Source organism: Schistocerca serialis, chromosome 6, assembly GCF_023864345.2.
Source record: "Schistocerca serialis cubense isolate TAMUIC-IGC-003099 chromosome 6, iqSchSeri2.2, whole genome shotgun sequence".
Taxonomy (NCBI): domain Eukaryota; kingdom Metazoa; phylum Arthropoda; class Insecta; order Orthoptera; family Acrididae; genus Schistocerca; species Schistocerca serialis.
The window spans coordinates 199,201,222-199,221,337 of NC_064643.1; the positions used below are offsets into that span (position 1 = coordinate 199,201,222).

At 44.6% G+C, this 20,116-nt stretch overlaps 1 protein-coding gene across 8 annotated transcripts in view; it reads right to left on the bottom strand.

Annotated features, from left to right (window-relative positions):
• The window catches only part of LOC126484548 (protein grainyhead), a 321,553-nt gene that overhangs the window by 25,104 nt on the left and 276,333 nt on the right, over positions 1 to 20,116 (bottom strand). For all 8 annotated transcript variants that reach the window (XM_050108104.1, XM_050108101.1, XM_050108103.1 and 5 more), the window contains exon 9: positions 13,183 to 13,281. In XM_050108104.1, coding sequence (XP_049964061.1) covers positions 13,183 to 13,281 — 99 coding nt within the window. The remainder of the gene's footprint in view (positions 1 to 13,182; positions 13,282 to 20,116) is intronic.

Consider the following 20,116-nt stretch of genomic DNA (forward strand, 5'->3'; position numbering starts at 1 on the left):
ATCGGACAGATGACCGTTGGCGTGTACAGCGTGAAACGTCTGAAAGCAAACACCTTGCAACCAGGAGGGTGCGATATGGTCTGGGGAATGTTTTCCTGATATTACCTGGGTGATATCGTCATTCTGGAAGGCACAATAGATCAACAGAAATATACGTGTATCTTTGCGAACCACATCCATTCCTACAAGCAGTTTGTGTTTCCTCGACACGACGTCATCCACCAGCAGGACAATGTGTCACACAGCTCGTAGTGTACGTGTGTGGTTCGAAGAGCATTAGGGTTAGTTTACGGTACTCCCTCGGGCAGCAAACTGTCCGAATTCAAACCCAGTTGAGAATCTGCGCGACCACCTCTATAGGGCTATTAGCGCCGTGGATACTCAACCGAGAAACCTGGCACAGCTGGCCACGGGCTGGAGTCAGCACTACATCTGTGACGGTACCTTCCAGAACCTCAATGACTCTCTTCCTGCACTTTATACATATATAATTTTCCAGTGCGTTGTATTCAGGATGTTTATGCGAAATCAGAGGTAACCATATAGCAAAGAGGAAATGAGTCGTGCGATTTCCGTGTGAGAAACGATGAAGAAACAACAAGAAGGCAAAAGCAGAGCACTGAACTTCTTTCTATGAAACGAGTCAACAACGTCTTCTTTTCAAAATGTTGAAACGCCATTATTAGGCATTTCATCTACATCTACATTTACATGGTTACTCTGCAATTCACACTTAAATGCCTGGCGGAGGGTTCATCGAACCATTTCCATACTACTTCATTCCACTCTCGAATGGCGCGTGGGAAAAAGGAACACCCAAATCTTCCCGTTCGAGCTCTGATTTCTCTTATTTTATCATAATGATAATTTCTCCCTATGTAGGTGGGTCACAACAAAATATTTTTGCATTCGGAAGAGAAAGTTCGTGATTGACATTTCGTAAATAGATCTCGCCGCAAAGAAAGCCGCCTTTGTTTCAGTGACTGCCACCCCAACTCGCGTATCATATCAGTGACACTCCCACCCCTACTGCGCGATAACACAAAACGAGGTGCCCTTCTTTGCACTGTTTAGATGTCCTCCGTCAACCCTACCTGGTAAGGATCCGATACTGCGCAGCAATATACCAGCAGAGGACGGACAAGTGTAATGTAGGCTGTCTTTTTAGTGGGTTTGTCGCGTCTTCTAAGTGTTTCGGTAACTAGTTTCTACTGATTTGTGTGTTCGTACAAGGCCATTTTTCCACCAAGAACTACATTTTCGCAGATATTTTTTGTCACAGTATTAAGACGTCTTCTAGCGGGTAAAGTCTTGAAGTTATTTGTGTTTCGGATGGGGTACCTTGTCAGTGTGTGTTTTAGACTGCCTCCTCGGCGCGGCACTGCAGATTGGCACGATTCCTCGGGGTCGTCGGAATGGTGATTCATTTCGTGATCTGCGGGCGCAGGGCAACTGCAGCGTCCCTCTGAATGCCGGCCGGCAGTAACTCGTGAGGAACGTCCGTTGGACGCGCGCTATTGGGCTCTCCATCAGCCGTCGCGCCGTGAGTAATAACAGAAATGAAATAGTGTCCGGCGCAGCGAAGAGAGGCCAGCATCTCCTCGGCATTAGTAAGAAACTTATCTCCATTTGCTCTTTACGCCTCGTGCCTCCCCGGCGCGCCAGTGTAATTATAACTTCATTTGCTGTTGGTTTTGCGGCGAGCCGATCGCCGGCACGGATAAACGGAACTACGACCGTTTCTTCGGCGGGAAAGAAAAATGCCGAGTCCTTTCTATTTCCCCGAGAGAACGCTTCGGTCCGTGAGAGATGTAATCTGGCGGAGAAACGCGGCGGGGAGGTGTGGGCAATAATGAAGTACTTTCAATTTATTGCCCCCGCTCGCTGTTATTTGTAATTGCGTTACGCTCCGTGGTTGCAGCGGATGGCGCCTCTTTGCGCAATGCGCATGCGCCAAGCCAGCGTCATCGCACTGCACAAAAGACGAGGCCCTTCTTCAGCCTTTGTGTTCTAACGTTGAATGTTACTTTTAGATGCATGCTTTAAGAGCTACGTTACGTTTAGCTCTTAGTCCACGTTCGTTCATTCGATTTCGAACAGGCCATCACACCCCTATCAACTTCTATTACTCTGTCACAGTCTTAATGGTTCACAGTAATGCTCTGAGCGGCTCTCTTCTTTTACGGAGTTGTCATTTCCATCATGAACGTTGCAGTAGCTGAACAGTCAGCGTGGTGGATTGTTAAGCGAAGGGTCCGAATTCGATTCCCGGCCAGGTCGGAGATTTTCTCCACCCAGGGACTAGGTGTTGTGTTGTCCTTACATTCGTATCATTATAACTGACATTCTACTGCCGAGTCGGCTGAATGGGCACAGTTGTACATCAAACAAAGGGCAGATTGCGATACATTGCCAGGATTCTGATAAAGTGGGTTCTTCTAAAGCAAACATTGCTTGCAAAGTATGTCCTGTAATACAACTTGATTGCTTTGCAGCAGTGCTTGGGATGTCACCATGTCCTGATCTTATACCCAGGAGCCCCAAGTCGAATGGTCAGTATTTGCGCATATGACAGGCACGATCATTCGAAGCAAAAAGTCTAGTAAAAATGGGCTATAAAATGCATACCTTAAAAGCTTTGAGTACAACTGTATCTTCGATAATGTGAAACAAATTTCTTCTACTGAAAGGTCTTTGCTTTTCATATTTCAGGAGGAAGTAGAAGTCTGCAGCTCGTGGTCGTGCGGTAGCATTCTCGCTTCCCGCGTCCGCGTTCGATTCCCGGCGGGGTCAGGGATTTTCTCTGCCTCGTGATGACTGGGTGTTGTGTGATGTCCTTAGGTTAGTTAGGTTTAAGTAGTTCTAAGTTCTAGCGGACTGATGACCATAGATTGTAAGTCTCACAGTGCTCAGAGCCATTTGAACCATTTGAGGAAGTAGTATGGAGCAAAACAAGAGAAACTGTCTCGCAAACATTGGCTCTAAAAAGCATACCTTAAGAGGTATGAGCACTTGTTCAGTAGAAGAGGCGTGTTTCACAGTAGCGAAGATGAAAAAGTGCCTCTTAGCTCTGAAGGTATGCGTTTTAGAACACATGTTTTCTTGACTTTTTGCTTCGAATGATCATTTCCGCCATATCCCTCATTATTTCTGATTCCTACTGGGACACCCTGTTTACAGGGGTAAGTATTTTCCACTATTTTATCGAGAAAACCCTTGGTGCATATTCAATGGCACCTTTTATGGTGAATTAAAAACTCACCGCATAGAACTTCAATTTTTGGCATTTGCTTTCTTTATTGGGGACCGAACAGAAACTAAAGTAGCATATATCAAGCTAAATTGATGCTGCCTATATTGACACTTATTCATGTAATTCCCCGTGACAGCCCAGTCTTCCTTTAGTAACTATGTTGATGAATTATCGCTTAAGGCGTAATATCAGACATTATTATAAATATACTTTTCTATTTAAAGTATATATTCAACTCTTGAACGTGATTGTTTTCTGTTATTGTCAAGTCTTTGGATGGAGACTGTTTAGTCATTCAAGGAGCTTCAGTGGATCTCATTATCCTGTTACATAAGGGAAAAACTGTAATAGTTTGTCCAAGTGAGAAGGTAATCACAAACTACACTAGACAGAAACGTCTTGCCAATGGACAACCTCACGCAAATGAGAACGCTGTATACAAGGATAAACTTTAACGAAAACTACAGTACTGTACAGTCGATTTAATGTATCTTCCAGAGTCTCACTAGTAAGGCATCAGCTATTTGTATTTCTTCAAAATTGGTCCAGACGCAGAACGCTGCCTTCACTATGGTGGTGTGTGCGCCCACTAGTTTTCGTGAGACATTTCAGTTGCAGTGGCAACCGATTCGGACACTATATAGAAATTATAACAGATCTACACAAAAAAAGCCTAGTTTCATCGGCTGATAAAGCTGTGTGTGGTTGTGACGACCTCGACATACGTTCCGTAACACTTTTTAGCATCTTCGTGATTTCATCAGTAACTAATCAAAAATGAAGGGAGGGGGGAAGAACTGCACTTGTAATGGGGCTACACGACACGTATTCCGTGCGCACGTCAGAAGGGAAAGCGGTGGGCGCACGCCCGCTGAAATTACGGGGCAGTTCCCCGCGGCCGTGGCAGACGCGCTCGGTGCGACCACAATGAGGGCCTTGCCGAACAGCAAACAATAGGCTCCGAGCGCGCGCGCTTTCGTGATTACCAGCATTACGGCCCGGGACACCGACTGCTCCCCGCTGTTCTGACGTCCCCGTTGACTTGTCCGATGCTCGTCCATTTACCGGCACTGTTAATCTGCAAGCAATGTGAACGGATGTCTGCGAAGACTGGCTCTGTTTGTTTGTTTGTGTGTGTGTGTGTGTGTGTGTGTGTGTGTGTGTGTGTGTGTGTGAGAGAGAGAGAGAGAGAGAGAGAGAGAGAGAGAGAGAATTGTGAAAGATCTCCATTGCATACTATGTTGGCTTTCCTTACTATCCATCAGGAGGGCGTTGGAGGAGGAGGGGAAAAAGACACCAGTTCGGGGTGTCTAGTCAATAATTCGGAATGACAGCGTAATACGGGAGGCTGGCGCAGTACACAGATTACTTAACTAGCTCAGCGGTACACTTGTCAACTCAATTTTTGATCAATTATTTTGGGTGTGAAGTAATAAAGATTTTCATTCTGACCTCGCTTATGTCTCACCAAGGATGTACCACAAAGATGACTGCGATTATTATTATTACTTAAAATCAGCGCACACTCCGCTGCAGAGTGAAAATTCATTCCGGACATAGTCCCCTAAGCTGGTGCTAATCCATTTATCCGCAGAATCCTTTCTTGCAGGTATGCAGGTAGGGAAGGAGGAGAAGAGATACTAGCGGAAGCAAAGCCGTAAAGGTGGGTCGTGAGTCGAGCTCAGTCGGTAGATTACTTGTCCGTGAAAAGCAAAGGTTCCAGGTTCGGCTCTAGATTCTAGGTTAAAATGAAGACTGAAAATTCCGCAGTCCTACCGAGATTCGATCCTGCAACCTCTTGGTTTCCAGGCAGCGCTTTACCTTTTTTTGTCGTCGTTCTCGGCATTTGGTCTGGGCGGACGTTACATGACACCCCGTCAAGCATATCATCAAATACTTCACTTTTTTTTTTTTTTAGCAATTGGCAGCCAGCCATCTGACCGAACACGCAAATGTACCGAGCTGGCAACCGTTAGACGACCAGGCCCGATGAGTGAGTGAGAGAACAAGAGAATGAAATACAAAAGATGAAGTAAAAAGACGCTATTTACTGCGTTCTATATATTTTTTGATGTGTTTGCGAGTATATAATTTCTGGAGCAAACAGATGTATATGTTCTGAAATGTTTGGATGACGCTTTTCCTATTCTTGCGTTTCTAAGGAGTGCGGAGAATTTACCACATGACCTCTGACATTAACTTCCGCTATTAATTCTGCTATGGATATTGATAAATTCTATTATGATTGCTTGTTCCAATATTTTCCTACTAACTCAGTTTCACCGTTAAGATACCAAACTGCACAGTTGATAGCCCCGACAACATTGGCGCTGATGTGTAAACAAAAATGACCACTCGAAAGAGACGAGACTCAGTACGGGCATAAAACGCCAGGGGCGCTGCAGTAGACTCACTTTTCTGGAGTTGTCAATTAAGACAAGAATTTTAGCGAAATTTTGCGCTGGTGGGGCGAAATTGGCTCCTCGCGACCTGACGCTTCCTGCGGCAGCGAAACAAACGAGCGACGTAGCGCACCACGGATGTCTGCGACCGCAGGTGGGACTGCGTGCACACGGCGCCGATGCCCGGCGAGCCGCTTAAAGTGCGCAGCGCCGAAAAGCGGCAGGTGCCGGCGAGGCGAGGCGAGGCGAGGTGAGGTGAGGTGAGGTGAGGTGAGGCTAGGCCAACCAAGGCCGCTCGCGCTGAGATCATCGCGCCACGCCCACCGCGCTAACTGACAGAACTCATTACTGGCCCGGCGTGTCCTTCGGGCACCGTTACGGGGCGCCCGGTCGCTCATCACACCTACTCATTAGGCCAGGCCTCGCTGCTAGAAGTACAAAATTAATTCCTTCTGCTTAAGTGGCTTAACACGGCCGAATACCTCTCACACGTACCACTCCCCCGTAATCTCGAACTCATCTCTGCGCAGTCAGTGCCGCCGATGCAACACGATGGTGAACTGATCGTAACCCTTCTTCCTCCGCTCGGTTTTTCTTTCTTTCCTTTTGTCCGGTATTAATCTAGCTGAGCAGCCATCCCATTAGCACAATCAGCTTGCTGTAGCTGTGGGAGTCAGACAGCCACAGGTTGTTGACCTACGGTTCGGTCGCCGTAATTCTCTACTCGTAGAAGCTTTGAAACAACACCCTGGTCTTGGGATATGGTCGCTGCCGCATAAGGTGGCGCCAAGTGAAACAGTTGTAAGTAGGCTGTTTAGGTTTTTATGTTGGTAACGCCACGTAGCGCTCTGTATGAAAATCACTGGCTGTGCTGTGTGCAGTCTGTGGCTGGTTGACATTGTTGTTGGAATATTCGCCATTGTAGTGTTGGGCAGTTGGATGTTAACAGCGCCTGGCGTCGCGCAGTTGGAGGTGAGCCGCCAGCAGTGGTGGATGTGGGGAGAGAAATGGCGGAGTTTTGAGAGTGGATGATCTGGACGTGTGTCCATCAGAGACAGTAAATTTGTAAGACTGGATGCCATGAACTGCTATATATATTATGACTTTTGAACACTATTAAGGTAAATACAGTGCTTGTTCTCTATCAAAATCTTTCATTTGCTAACTATGCCTATCAGTAGTTAGTGCCTTCAGTAGTTTGAATCTTTTATTTAGTTGGCAGTAGTGGCTCTCGCTGTATTGCAGTAATTCGATTAACGAAGATTTTTGTGAGGTAAGTGATTTGTGAAACGTATAGGTTAATGTTAGTCAGGGCCATTCTTTTGTAGGGATTATTGAAAGTCAGATTGCGTTGCGCTAAAAATATTGGGTGTCAGTTTAGTGTTGATCAGAATCGGTAAAGAGCGAAATGTCTGCGTACGTTCAGTTCTGCTCAGCTGTTTGCAAATCAAATAATGTGAGAGGTTTATCAGCACAGTCATTCATTAATTTTTCTAGGGGGACGTTTCACAGTATCATTACTGAATGTGAGATGCGTATCAGATAACACACGGCCGTGATCGAACAACACTTCTACAGTATCATTTCTGGCACATTAGAGCGTTATTACCAAGCTTCACGTAGACAGTGCTCGTTTTTGGGAAAAGCGATGTTCGTATCTCCGTACTGCCGTCAACTTCATGGCTTTCTGCGCTTTTCATAATTCAGCTGATGCGAATTTCAGGATGATTCTTGTTACAAAATTGCGTCTGTCCGCTCATCTCAATCTCTGTCCAATCCGGGCTGGAGTTATAATGACCTAACTGTCGGTGTACCTAGTTATGCCTTTGTTGACACAGTTCAATACGTAGCTTCATCGCCGTTTCCGTCTTGAGGCATTCAGGAAAAAGAAGATTGTGCCGAGTCATTTTAGGGAGTTTTCGGTTTACATACTGGTGCACCTGGACAGGGATCGAAGTATCCGTACTTACATCACACAGGCTGCTGTGAGGCACATGTCCATCTTGTGTGACTTGTATTTGGAAGGCTACCGATATGCGAATAATGAAGGTCTACGTATGCTTCGCGCTCCATGCAGTGCCTATTGATTTTACTCTCTTTTTCCCCACACTCAGTGGGTGATACGATTCAAGGGTGATAGTACAGCTAAAGATGTATCTTTTAAGTATGAGTTGCTTGAAACACGTAATTCTTTTACGTGCAGTTGCCTATCGCATCAGGTACCACCAAAGACTGCGACACTATGAGCCAGCCTTGAAAGCTAGTGCTTTTGTATGGAAAACTTTTTAATTATAGATTGCTGGAACGTCACATCTTTATTTCTGTAGTGCTGATACAGTCGAAAACGTACTCTCCCAAAATAAAAGTTTCATCTAAATAATTTCCTCGTCGTCCCATTTGTTTATACCGGTTGTTGCACTTCGTTTTGCATCAAGAACGTGGAGTTTATTAAGCGTAACTGCATTAAACAAATATACATGCAACCATTAACTACAATGTACCTTCTGTTCATGTCGACGGCTAGGAAAGTCTTCGCTGTGCAGTCCTAAGTAGATATCGATCAGGGGGTGGGCAAAAATAAGGAAACACCACAAACAACACATTACCATCCCTAAATCGGTGTAGGAAAACTGTTGCCATTTAAAACAGCTTCCAGTTGTCTCGGAATGGATAAATACAGGTCCTGTATGATTTTCAAAGGTTCAGATGGTTCAAATGGCTCTGAGCACTATGAGACTTAAAATCTGAGTAACATGGGACTTAACATCTGAGGTCATCGGTCCCCTAGACTCTAGAACTACTTAAACCTAACTAACCTAAGGACATCACATACATCAATGCCCGAGGCAGGATTCGAACCTGCGACAGTAGTGGTGGCGCGGTTCCAGACTGAAACGCCTAGAACCGCTCGTCCACTGCGGCCGGCTGATTTTCAAAGGAAGTTTATACCATTCTTCCTGCAAAATAGTGGCAAGATCAGGTAACGATGATGGAAGTGAATAGCGATGACGCACATTTCCATCCAAAGTAGAAAACGGTGACTCAATAATATTGACATCTGGTGACTGGTCGCCAGGGGAGATGCGATCATTCATCCTCGCTCTCAGAAGACCAGTCCTGGACGATGCGACCTGTATGAACAGGGGCTCTGTCATCTTGGAATACAGCATCACCACTGGTGAACAAACATTGCAGCATGGATCTGACCAGCTGAACGGTCGTATAACCTCGCAGAATAACCATGGGGCCGCGGAATACAACGATATGTTTGTTAAAAATATCTGCGAACCCACGCCATGTTTCACTCCAGGGCCCTACACTAGGCCAGTAGTTGGAAACAGAAATGAGACGCATCCGACCTAAAGGCATTCTTCCATTGTTCCACTGACCACGTTTTATGGCTTCGGCGCAATGTATTCCTCTTAGGGGCGTTTGCTTCACTGATGGGAGGTTTTGGAGCTCCAGCTTGTCCTACAATTCCCAGATTCTGGAGCTTCGTGTTGTTTTGGTGCTGACAGGGTTCGCGATTGCGACATTCAGTTCTGCAGGGACATTTGCATTTTTCGTCCCCTTATTTTTTGTCATAATCCTCCTCAGTTGATGTCCATCAGGATCACTCTACACACACATCCGTCCGCGTAGTGACGGAGTGGATGATGTTTCTCCGCTTTTCCTATATGCGGCATAAACCTTCGATACGGTGTCTTGGTTACGGAAGCACACACCACACGAGCACCATGAATTCGCCCAGGTTCAGATTCACTTAGTTACAACATAATGCACCGACAACTACACAGAACACTGTGCCGAGCACAACTGACATTTGCAACGTATTGAGGGTAGCGTTCTGGTGCTGTTCGTGGTTAAAGCGCAACCTTCAGGCTTGGTTAGCATCGGCATTTATGTTCTAGCATGCATTTCTCGCGGTGTTCCCACGTTCTTGTCCAACTCCTCAACGTCGGGCGTCTCACAACAGATCGGCCGCTCATTTGCCCACTAGAAAGCGCAGCGCCGAGGGCGGTTGCAGGCAGAAGCTTCCGCGCAATGCCTCGACGCATATTTAGGCCCCGCGTCCTGCTCACGATAGCTGGACGTGGTTCGTAAGCTCCAACTAGCGTGCAGCGTGGTCACGATCGCTGCACGTCTTCTTAGCTGCGATGGAGAGATTCTTCCGCACTTTACGCAAGCATTTTGCTGGCTCACAATTTTAACAAAGATTATATGGGCAGACAATCGTATTCTTCATGGTTTTCTTTTAGAATATCCTGCTTGACTAAAGTAAGAATTGTCGTAAGTTATTGTTCTTGGTGCGGTGAAGAGGAAATTTTCCGAATGACTAAGTCTGTATTGCTGGAGTGTGTGAAAGCGGAATGACGTATTACCAAAGCTCAAACTGGTGACCAGAAATTCGACGATTTGTATTGTTCATTACTTGATTAAAGAATTTAATTTTAATTCAGAAGTGGAAAGTATCTAGAGTTGTGCCTGAGATCTGATACCGTGAAAGGCCTCGACTGAAACGATTTTCGAAAGTGTCCTTGCTGAGCGGAAGCACATATTTTGTGCATCGCGAAAAAGGCTTATTTTGACAAATATGAGACTACCTTCAGCAGGACGTAATGTATCTTGTGTAGTCTACCGGGTTTGCCTTCGGGTGCAACAACGTCTAAATTGTCTAACTAAATGGTTCAAATGTCTCTGAGCACTATGGGACTTAACATCTGAGGTCATCAGTCCCCTAGAACTTAGAACTACTTAAACCTAACTAACCTAACGACATCACACACATCGATGCCCGAGGCAGGATTCGAACCTGCGACCGTAGCGGTCACGCGGTTCCGGACTGAAGCGCCTAGAACCGCACGGCCACATCGGCCGGCAATTGTCTAACTCATTCATCTTGCAATAAACAAATAAAAAACAAAACTAAATTGCGCCTAGTGATTTTTGAAACGTGCCGCACGTAAATACTCATATAATATGAAACCGATCTACGATATACGTTTACTAGCTACATGTGTGCTGTTCATATAAGCTACAATTAAATGTTTTGTTAGCGTACAGGTATCATACATTAACTACAGAGCACAAACAACAAAGTAAAATCCTTGTTGGAGACTTCGACGAACGGTTAGGAGACGAACCATATATACTACGTGTTTGACAATAGAATGAGAGAAGAACAGTGCATGAAATCTGTTTTATTATGTGCCACAAAGACACTGTCTTGGCAACTGGAGCTTTGGCCTAGGAAACTTGTGGTGAGGGAGCCGGCAGGGCGTCACAAGCCTCGGCCGGAAGCGGCGCTGCGCTCCGTCAACGTCGGGCGGTCTGGCATCCAGCGCTGCCTACACGACTTGCCCATTACTCCACTGTGTCCGCCCCTCTGGCGCGCACACAAATTAAGATTATCCCTTCCTTCCCTCTCGTCCACCATCACGTTAGGCACTCCGTGGTGTCACTCGCACAAGTCCTCCATGAATCAGGGGAGGAGCGGCGGAGGAACGCCAGATCGGCCCCAGATCGTGGGGACGGCGCGCTGCAGTGCCAGCGGAAATGCCGGAGATGCCACGTGGTACACAGACGGCGAGACGCTCACGGCGTCACGCTTTCGAAATCGCTACTGAGAAAGACTCGCAGTCGGCTTCCGCTTATATTTCCACGGAAAAGCGCCCGTTATGTAGTCTACCCAATGCATCGGACGGATAAAGTGGCATACACTCCAGTCAAAATCTGCCGGGTTTTAATAATTTAACGCTGGAAATGAGGTGATTATTAAGCCCGTGAATACAATGTTTTTCACTGACTGTTAAAATACTTTTATTAGAAAGTCATTACTGGTTGTGCATCAGGGGAGATGCACTCCCAGGTGATAAGATTTTTAAAAAGTCATGGCGCAGTATACTGGTTACTTAGAGCCACGTCCCATCGTTTATAGTTTAGACAAAACCGACAGCATGATGGGACTTGGCTCTAAAGCCGGCCGGAGTGGCCGAGCGGTTCTAGGCGCTACAGTCCAGAACCGCGCTGCTGCTACGGTCGCAGGTTCGAATCCTGCCTCGGGCGTGTATGTGTGTGATGTCCTTAGGTTAGTTAGGTTTAAGTAGTTCTAAGTTCTAGGGGACTGATGACCATAGATGTTATGTCTCATAGTGCTCAGAGTCATTTGAACCATTTTTGGGCTTAAGCAATTTTGGCTGTTTATCGTGCAAGTAGAAAATACCAATTTAGTTACGATTATGATAATATTCTTCTTCGTCTTATGTTTCAATCCCATGTCTTTTGTGTTCCTTGCCTTCCCCCGATTTTATATTTCTACATGATGCATGCAGTAATGCCATTACTTCATTGCCGGGCTTGTTTCCTTCACAGCTCTTACATTTAATTTCTTTATGTTCAACACACTAATTACATTAAAGTGTGACACAATTTGAGTAGTGACTTTATGTCGTGTTCTTGTTGATGCACCTTGTGGCTGTACGCGCTATTACACCGACCGCACAGAGATTACATAACAGTACGATGTCGTAACTATCAATATCCTTTTTTTTTTCTGGCCAGCAAACTCAGTTCGTCTACAAGATGAAGGAGTCCATATGGCTGTATTATTCTGGAACAATCGAGTTTGCCAAGATGGCCAGTAATTCTTCTTATTGCTATTACCGGTTTCGAGAGATTGACGCTGTCATCACCGGATCTTGTAATATTATTAGAAGTATATGTTTTTACAACAATGAAAGTCACACAGTCATTAATAACGTTACAAAATCCGATAACGACAGCGTAGATCTTGGCAAACTTGATTCTTCAAGAATAATATAACCTTCATATCGCCAGCAACGACTGACGCAATGTCAAACGTGTATGCAATCCATAGGGAATTCGCAGAGTGGGCCACTTTGGCATGTTTTACAATCAAGGCCTAAAAGACGCCAAGACATTCATAGGGAGATGGAAGCCATGTCCTAGGTGTAATTATTTCCATTCGTCTAATAGTTCCGACGTCTACCACTCAGACACTCTCCGAAGTATTAGGTAGACAGGAAGTCTTGATTGACATTACCTTCGTGGAGTATCCAGAAACTTCTTCGGTGTGCGTTTTTACTATCCATTTAACTTTTTAGCTACCTTCATTGCCTTTCTCTGTGATAGTTTTTCTGCTCCAGACCTGTATACTCCAAATGAAAAACTTCGTCCTAAACCCGAATTGAATGAGGCCCCAGACCTGTATACTCCGAATGAAAAACTTCGTCCTAAACCCGAATGGAATGAGGTATCAGCATCTATTCATGGACCAAACAAAAAAGCAATAAAATAAGACTTTTACTAGTTTTACAATTGTTAATTTTCAGATCAGGAATCTTCCACAAGCACGCATAATTTTTTTTATATATTGTAACTGAAAAATTAATTAATGCTTAAGAGAGGATATCTTAAAAATAAATTCTGCATTCAGTTATTTATCGATATGAAGGTTGCGAGAGCAGCATTTAGATTTTCGATAGTGCGAACTCTTGGCTTACTTACCTTATCGCAGAAGACTTTGATTTGGCAGTATCCCCTGTGGATGACTGGTCCATCTCTCGGGTCTTCGTACGTATCTATTTGGAGGTGTAGCGGCAGTCCCTGTAGGAATAAACAACCGCTTAGTAATCTGTAACAATAAGATGTTATATATAGCCTAGTATAAAGGAAAGGCGGTTCACTGTGTCCTGACCAGTCATTGGTGTTCAGCTAAGGAGGTCGGACCCGTTATTCTATAGACTTCGAATCTCGTATACGAATACGGTGGTAATCCCAGAATTTACGAGCGTGATCTACAGACACCTTTTCCTTTATGAAATACGGCACTGGTAATAGTCCGTACAGGACTCTGTTCTGGATACGGAAACGAAGCAGCGTTATTTAGATGACTCTATTTGAGCAACAAGGCCGTGATTTAGCCCCAGAGCGCGCGCCGCTCGCGCGCCTTTGTGGAGCCAGAAAATCTGGCGGCGCGAGAGTCCTGACGTGAATACGAGAATGGAAAATAATTTAGAGACGGGGTCTCCGATCCAGCGTGCTCCTTTCCCGAGGCCCTCGGCTGCATTACAAAGCCGGCCGGCCCTGCGGGGGTGTCGCGCGCTTTGTGCGTCCATCACTCCGCCGCCCCGGAGTGACTCGCGAGTGATTCAGGACGCGGCGCCACAAAAGACACGCCGCGAGGCGCGCTACGGTGAGAAGCAGACGGGCAGAGATGCAGAAAAAAAAGGGAATCAAGAAGAAGAAGAAGAAATAAGCAGGGGCGATGTCGCTTGGTACCGTTTCGTACTGGAAACTGGGGAAGCGCGAATGACGAGCTTATCTGCAACAACCGCAGGTGGCCTCCACAGGCGCAGTTGGTCCTGAAGGTTGCGGCGAGGCCCCAAGACCAGTTTGGAGGCCTACCCGAGTCCTGCTCCCGTCCAGATATGAAGGCAGATACCACCGTGTTTACACAGCCACCGGCGACTCCGCCCGCAGCCCTGCTTTCCTTCTTTCTTTATTTTTTTTCTCCCGCTTTCGCCACTGTTATTCTCGTTTCTTTTTTGCGCGATCGATCGTCGAGCACGTGAGGCGGGTGCTCGCGGGTGCACTCTGCGCCAATCAGATCGACGTCGTTGCGCTGGGAAGGGATATTTAATTACGCGATTGATATCGGTACGTGGCGGGCAGATAGTGAGCAAAATGGGAAATTTCTCCCGTAGCAACATCGAAGGAAATCTTCGGCAGAAAAGCTTCCGGGTAATTCTCTTCGCTGCGGGATAGAATCCACAGCCGATTGCAAGAAAATGTGAACCAAATGACGGGTACAGAGAATCTTTTGTGTAGCTACGCTACCATTACCGTAAATATATATTTTTTTAATCCAGTATCTGGACAATGGGAGAGACGCACCTAGACAAGTAAAAAGAGCAAATCTAAAAGACTGCACAAGTATCAGTGCATTTCCACCCAAGGAATAAGACAAAAATGTAGCTATTTCACATCCATTAAAAGCTTTATTTTTTGCTTGTGGTGATCACCAGTCTTTCCAGTAATTGTTTTCGTTACAGAACAAGAAGCAGGCCTACTGTAATACCTTATTGGCGTCGTAAAATTGTGTGTGCAATTGGGTCATATGTTCTGCTTAGCTTACCAAGTGGCTTTCCTCTTAACAGTGACCTCGTTCTGCCAACTCTTTCAGAAAAGAATAGCGCCCGAGCTTGACACGTTATTAGCAAACTGTACATACAGCTATTAAACACGGTTTGAAATCATTACACACACAGCAGTTCAGTCGTAACGAATTACTTATAATATTACACGCAGTTACAATATCTTCCGTATAGTTTGTAAGTACCTATTATGCCTTAATCACACCATCTCCAATAAACTAGCCCTAAACTGATTCTATTAAACAATGAACTAGAGATCGGTGCAGATAAGATGATAACATACGTAAAATTCACATTTCCACCGCATCTCCAAACGCCTGGTCGGTGGCAGTAATATCAGAAATTGAGTCCGCCTTGTTGCAAAACACCTTGTTGTTCGTTTATTTCTTTATTATCCCAAACTAGTTTCGGCGACAAGTATCACCATCATCAGTGGTTTTTTTAATCTTATTTATTGTTATGTTACAGCATGTTTTAAGCAATTATTGGCGCTTTTTGTGTGCTCTTTTTTCTGTTGCCGTCTTTTTGCTAAGCGAACATCATGTCATCTGCAACCATGTGAGCGGGTTCGATCTGCAACCATGTGAGCGGGTTCGTTGGATGGTATGTGGCTGCTTTTATACACAGAAAAACAAAACTTTTGCACTTTGTTTCTGATCCTAATCGGCCTCCGAAAGGCTAAATTGTTTTAACCATGTAGGTACGTCGAAACTCTGACGGTAGGATTAAGCATTCGATAAATTTTCGTCTACTGAAGTCTGACGTCGTAGTTTACATTCCACTAACTAAGAACGTAGAGATCGATCATGACTACATTTTAAAACAACATAGTCATATTTCTCATACGGTCCAGAAATTACAGTATTCTGTCGCAACTACTGAAACCGATTTTATGAACTTTTCTGCTTAACATATCCGCAACACCGGGAAGTTAAATGAATTGGTTACCAATTGTCGTCGTATTGGACACTGTCAAATGTTTGTAGTGCTCTTCGTTTATTGAATGAACGTTGATTTACTATTATTATAATTAAAATATGATAGCGTGAAACGCTTCTGAGTGTAATAAGCGTTGCACTCAGTAATTGTGAAGAGGTACGTTGACAGATTCACCGATTTTATGCCAAACATTGTTTACGCCGGATATGAGACAAAAATAGGAGTCAGAGCATGAATCAAAGACTTCAGTGAATGGAGTGTCCTAGAACATTCATCTCGTCGCTTTGTGGATGCTGTTGGTACTAGCATGAGTGAGCTACGTCCCTGTGAAGGAAACAGGTATATCTCAGACATAGGGAAGTTATTGTTACGACGGAAACAGGATGTGTCTCAACATAGACGAAAATCTTAATTCTAGCTCTTTCCTTTAACTTTTAACCACAAACTAATTATTATGAAGGTTATACCCAAATGATGCTGCTGTTGTGATCTCCAGTCGGAAGACAGGTTTGATGCATCTCTCCGTACTACTATATCTGTGCAAGCCTCTTCATCTCCGAGTAACTACTGCAAACTACATCCTTCTGAATCTGCTTAATGTATTCATCTCTTTTGCCCCCCCCCCCCCCCCACACACACACACACATATTCCTCCTATACTAAGTAGATGGTCCCTTGATGTCTCAAAATATGTCCTATCAACCGATCCCTCTGTTCTAGTCAAATTGTGCCACAAATTGCTTTTCTTCTGTTCTATTCAACACCAGCCCAATAATTACGTGATCAACCCATTTAATCTAAAGCATTCTTCTGTAGCACCATATTCCAAATGCTTCTATGCTCTTTTTATCTAAACTGTTTATCGTCCATGTTTCACTTCCACATAAGATTGTGCTCCACACAAATACTTTCGGAAAAGACATTCTAACACTTAAATCCATATACGATGTTATCAAATTTCTTTTCTTCGAAACACTTTTCTTAGCATTGCCAGTCTACATTTTATATGCTCTCTACTTCGGCCATCATCCGTTATTTTACTGCTCAAATAGCAAAACTTATCCACTACTTTAAGTGTCTCGGTTCCTAAGCCAACTCCCTCAAATTCACCTCATTTAATTCGACTAAATTCGATTATCATTGTTTTGCTTTTGTTGATGTTCATCTTAGACACCGTGTATTCCGTTCAGCTGCTCTTACAAGTCCTTTTCTGTTTCTGACAGAATTACAATGGCATCGGCAACCTCAAAGTTTTTATTTCTTCTCTCTGAACTTAAATTCCTATTCCAGTTTTTTCTTTGGTGTGCTTTAGCGCATGTTCAGTGTACAGATTGAATAACATCGGGGGTAGGCTGCAACCCTCTTTCACTCACTTCTCAATCATTACTTCCTTTTCATGCCCCTCGGCTCTTGTAACTGCCATCTGGTTCTGTACAAGTTGTAAATAGCTTTTCGCTCCCTGTATTTTACAATGCTACCTTCAAAATTTCACAGAGAGTATTTCAGTCAGCATTGTCAAAAGCTTTCTATAAATCGACAAACGCTATAAACGTTGCTTTGGTTTTCCTTAACCTATCTTCTGTGATAAGTCGTAGGGTCAGTATTGCCACCCATGTTCCTAAAATTCTCCGGAATCGAAACTGAATTTCCCCGAGGTTGGCTTTTGGCAGTTTTTCCATTCTTCTGTAAGGAATTCGTGCTACAATTTTGCAACCATGACTTATTAAACTGAAAGTTCGGTAATATTCACACGTGTCAGCACATGCTTTCTTTGGAATTGGAATTATTGTATTCTTCTTGATGTATGAGAATATTTAGCCTGTCTCATACATCTTGCACACCAGTTGGAAGAGTTGTCATGTCTGGCTCTCCCAAAGGCTATCAGTAGGTCTGACGGAATGTCGCCTACACCTGGTGCCTTGTTTAGACTTAGATCTTTCAGTGCTGTGTCAAATTCTATCTTCATCTAGGTCCTCTCCAACTTCTATAACCCGCAGATACACTCGAGGATATCTGTAACAGCTCGGATCGTAACTTCTGCTTGAGCCTTCTACCTTCTTTACCAATATACAAAGTCTATTTCGTGACGTTTTGCATAAACAGAAACGTGGGCTGTCAAACGTAAGCCACAGGGCTGCAAAAATAAAGAGCGTATAGCAGCGCAGCTGTGCGTTGAGGAAGGGTAGAAGCTATGGCCCTGCGAGGGCGCAAGGGCACCGCTGTGCGCCCTTTGGCCTACCTTTCTGCCAGCCCGCCGTCCGCCGTCACTTTTAATTATTGGTGGTGTCTACCGCGATAAGCATCTACAACGCGCACACCGCCAGCTGCCCCCCCCCCCCCCTCGCCCTTCCCTACATGCTGTGTTCTGTTAGCCGCCCATCAATTAACGCCAGCGCCCAGGCGGCGTGACGCGTACATATCACCGAGGCCGCTCTCACCAATTCCTCTCGGTCTGCCGCGCGTTCTGATCACTGATCTGGCCTGGCCGCTGCTTCGAGTGCTGGATAAATTAGTGCGCGCGGTACTTTTGTTGCTGTGGAGAGAGAGTTTTGCATGCGGACTGCTGCTACGTTGCTTACTGCCTTCGTCAACACTTGCGGCTAGATCAAGTTTCAAATGAGTCGGAAGTGTACAACTTTCAGTCTGACTCAGTGGATTCTGGGTAACGCCGCTGTCACGAAAAACGGAGGTTCGTGGGTTCAAGTAGGCGATTTAAGTGTACCGTTGGCGTGTAACTCCTATACAGTAGCAGAATATAGTCGAGGTCCTTACAAACGAAAAATAAAGTGACATATACTCCTCTGTTTATAAAAGACTATCAGCTCGCCCAAAGCGAAATTTCGGTTTTAATGTGTAAAAGTACGTGGGCAGCAATCAGAACTTCTCGTTCAATCGTTAGTATGCCCAAATGAGAGTCGGTTACCTTGTTATACAGCTCAAGCTGATCACTGAGAATTTGTGATGGGATCAGGACTCGAACCTTAATTTACTACCTTTCACGAACATTCGCTCGCCAAATCCTTGTTAGCAGAAAAAATCTGAGACCAGGAGGAATCGAACCTTTATCGTACAGATGACTAGCCAGTAACAGTACCCATAAATCTACTTGATCCTTACCGTTGCGCGAAACAAGCACGTCCTCTGAGTCGCCCAAAATTCTCATTATCCGTTGATATATGTCAGACACAAATGCCTCCTGCGATGCATATCAATGCAGTTACTACGGTAAGTAATAATTCTCATGTAAAATTCCGATTCGTGTTTTATGTTCAATATATGCAATAAGAACTTGCCTAATTGCTTTATCTGCTTAGAAAGTAAATGTGGATTTTTTTCAAGAATATTTAACAGAAGCGACTGTGACTTGTCTTTATCTTTCTGAGTGCGGTCACATTCGTAGTGATATTTCGTGGGATGTGGACAGTATCTTACACGAATTGCTGAGAAATCAAAGTCATTCGCCAAGTGGTTACTCTATAGGACGTCTAAGCGGCATTTGACTGTCAGCAGTTGGAGACGCTCCTTGGACCTTTGTAAGGTACATATGCTGTGCAGTGGGGCGATATGTATAGTTGAAAATGGTGGACACACTTCGTATGCCGTGATCACAGAGTAACATGGCAATTTTATAAGTTCCATAAGATCAGATGATAGGAGCATAAGGCTGTTGAAACCGATCATCTCGGAACAGTAAAAGTGTCTACCCTGCAATGGCGGCAAACCAAGTGTGTTTTTCATTTCCGATAATATTTGCCTATTTTTTTCATAGTCAAGTGCCCGACACTCTTGGCAGATCTGCTACGCAAAATCGAGCAAAATTTCTCTGATGTCAAACTGAGACGTCTCTGTGTGCGCCCTTTATTAGCACATGTTCATGCGTGTTCTACCTATGAAATACTTGATTGCGGTATCGTGTAGCTTACGGGATGCAACATCTGCGGGACTCATAATATTTATTCATTTCGACAAGACAGCGCGGGAAAGCAGATGGATGAGGATGGCAGACGTGGAACCAAGGTGCTGCATCCACTCTTCGGAACACTAAGGACTGAAGGGCCTCCTGTTCTTAAGTCACGGTTCTGCTTCGTTAGCGATACTTTTTATGGAGCTTTTCCATATCGGAAACTTCGCTGTGTAATAACCGCGTGGTCTAGTTTGAAAGTAAAATGTTAATAAATATATATAAAGAGGACTTTTGCCCTTTTTTCTTTCCGTCTCCATCCTCTCGCTACGAAATATCGATGCAATTACTTATTAGCATGCAAATCTGAATATTGAACATGAAGCTGAATTATGCATGACTCCACGCAAATTGCGCCATCAATTAAAAAAGGGAGCGGAAATTT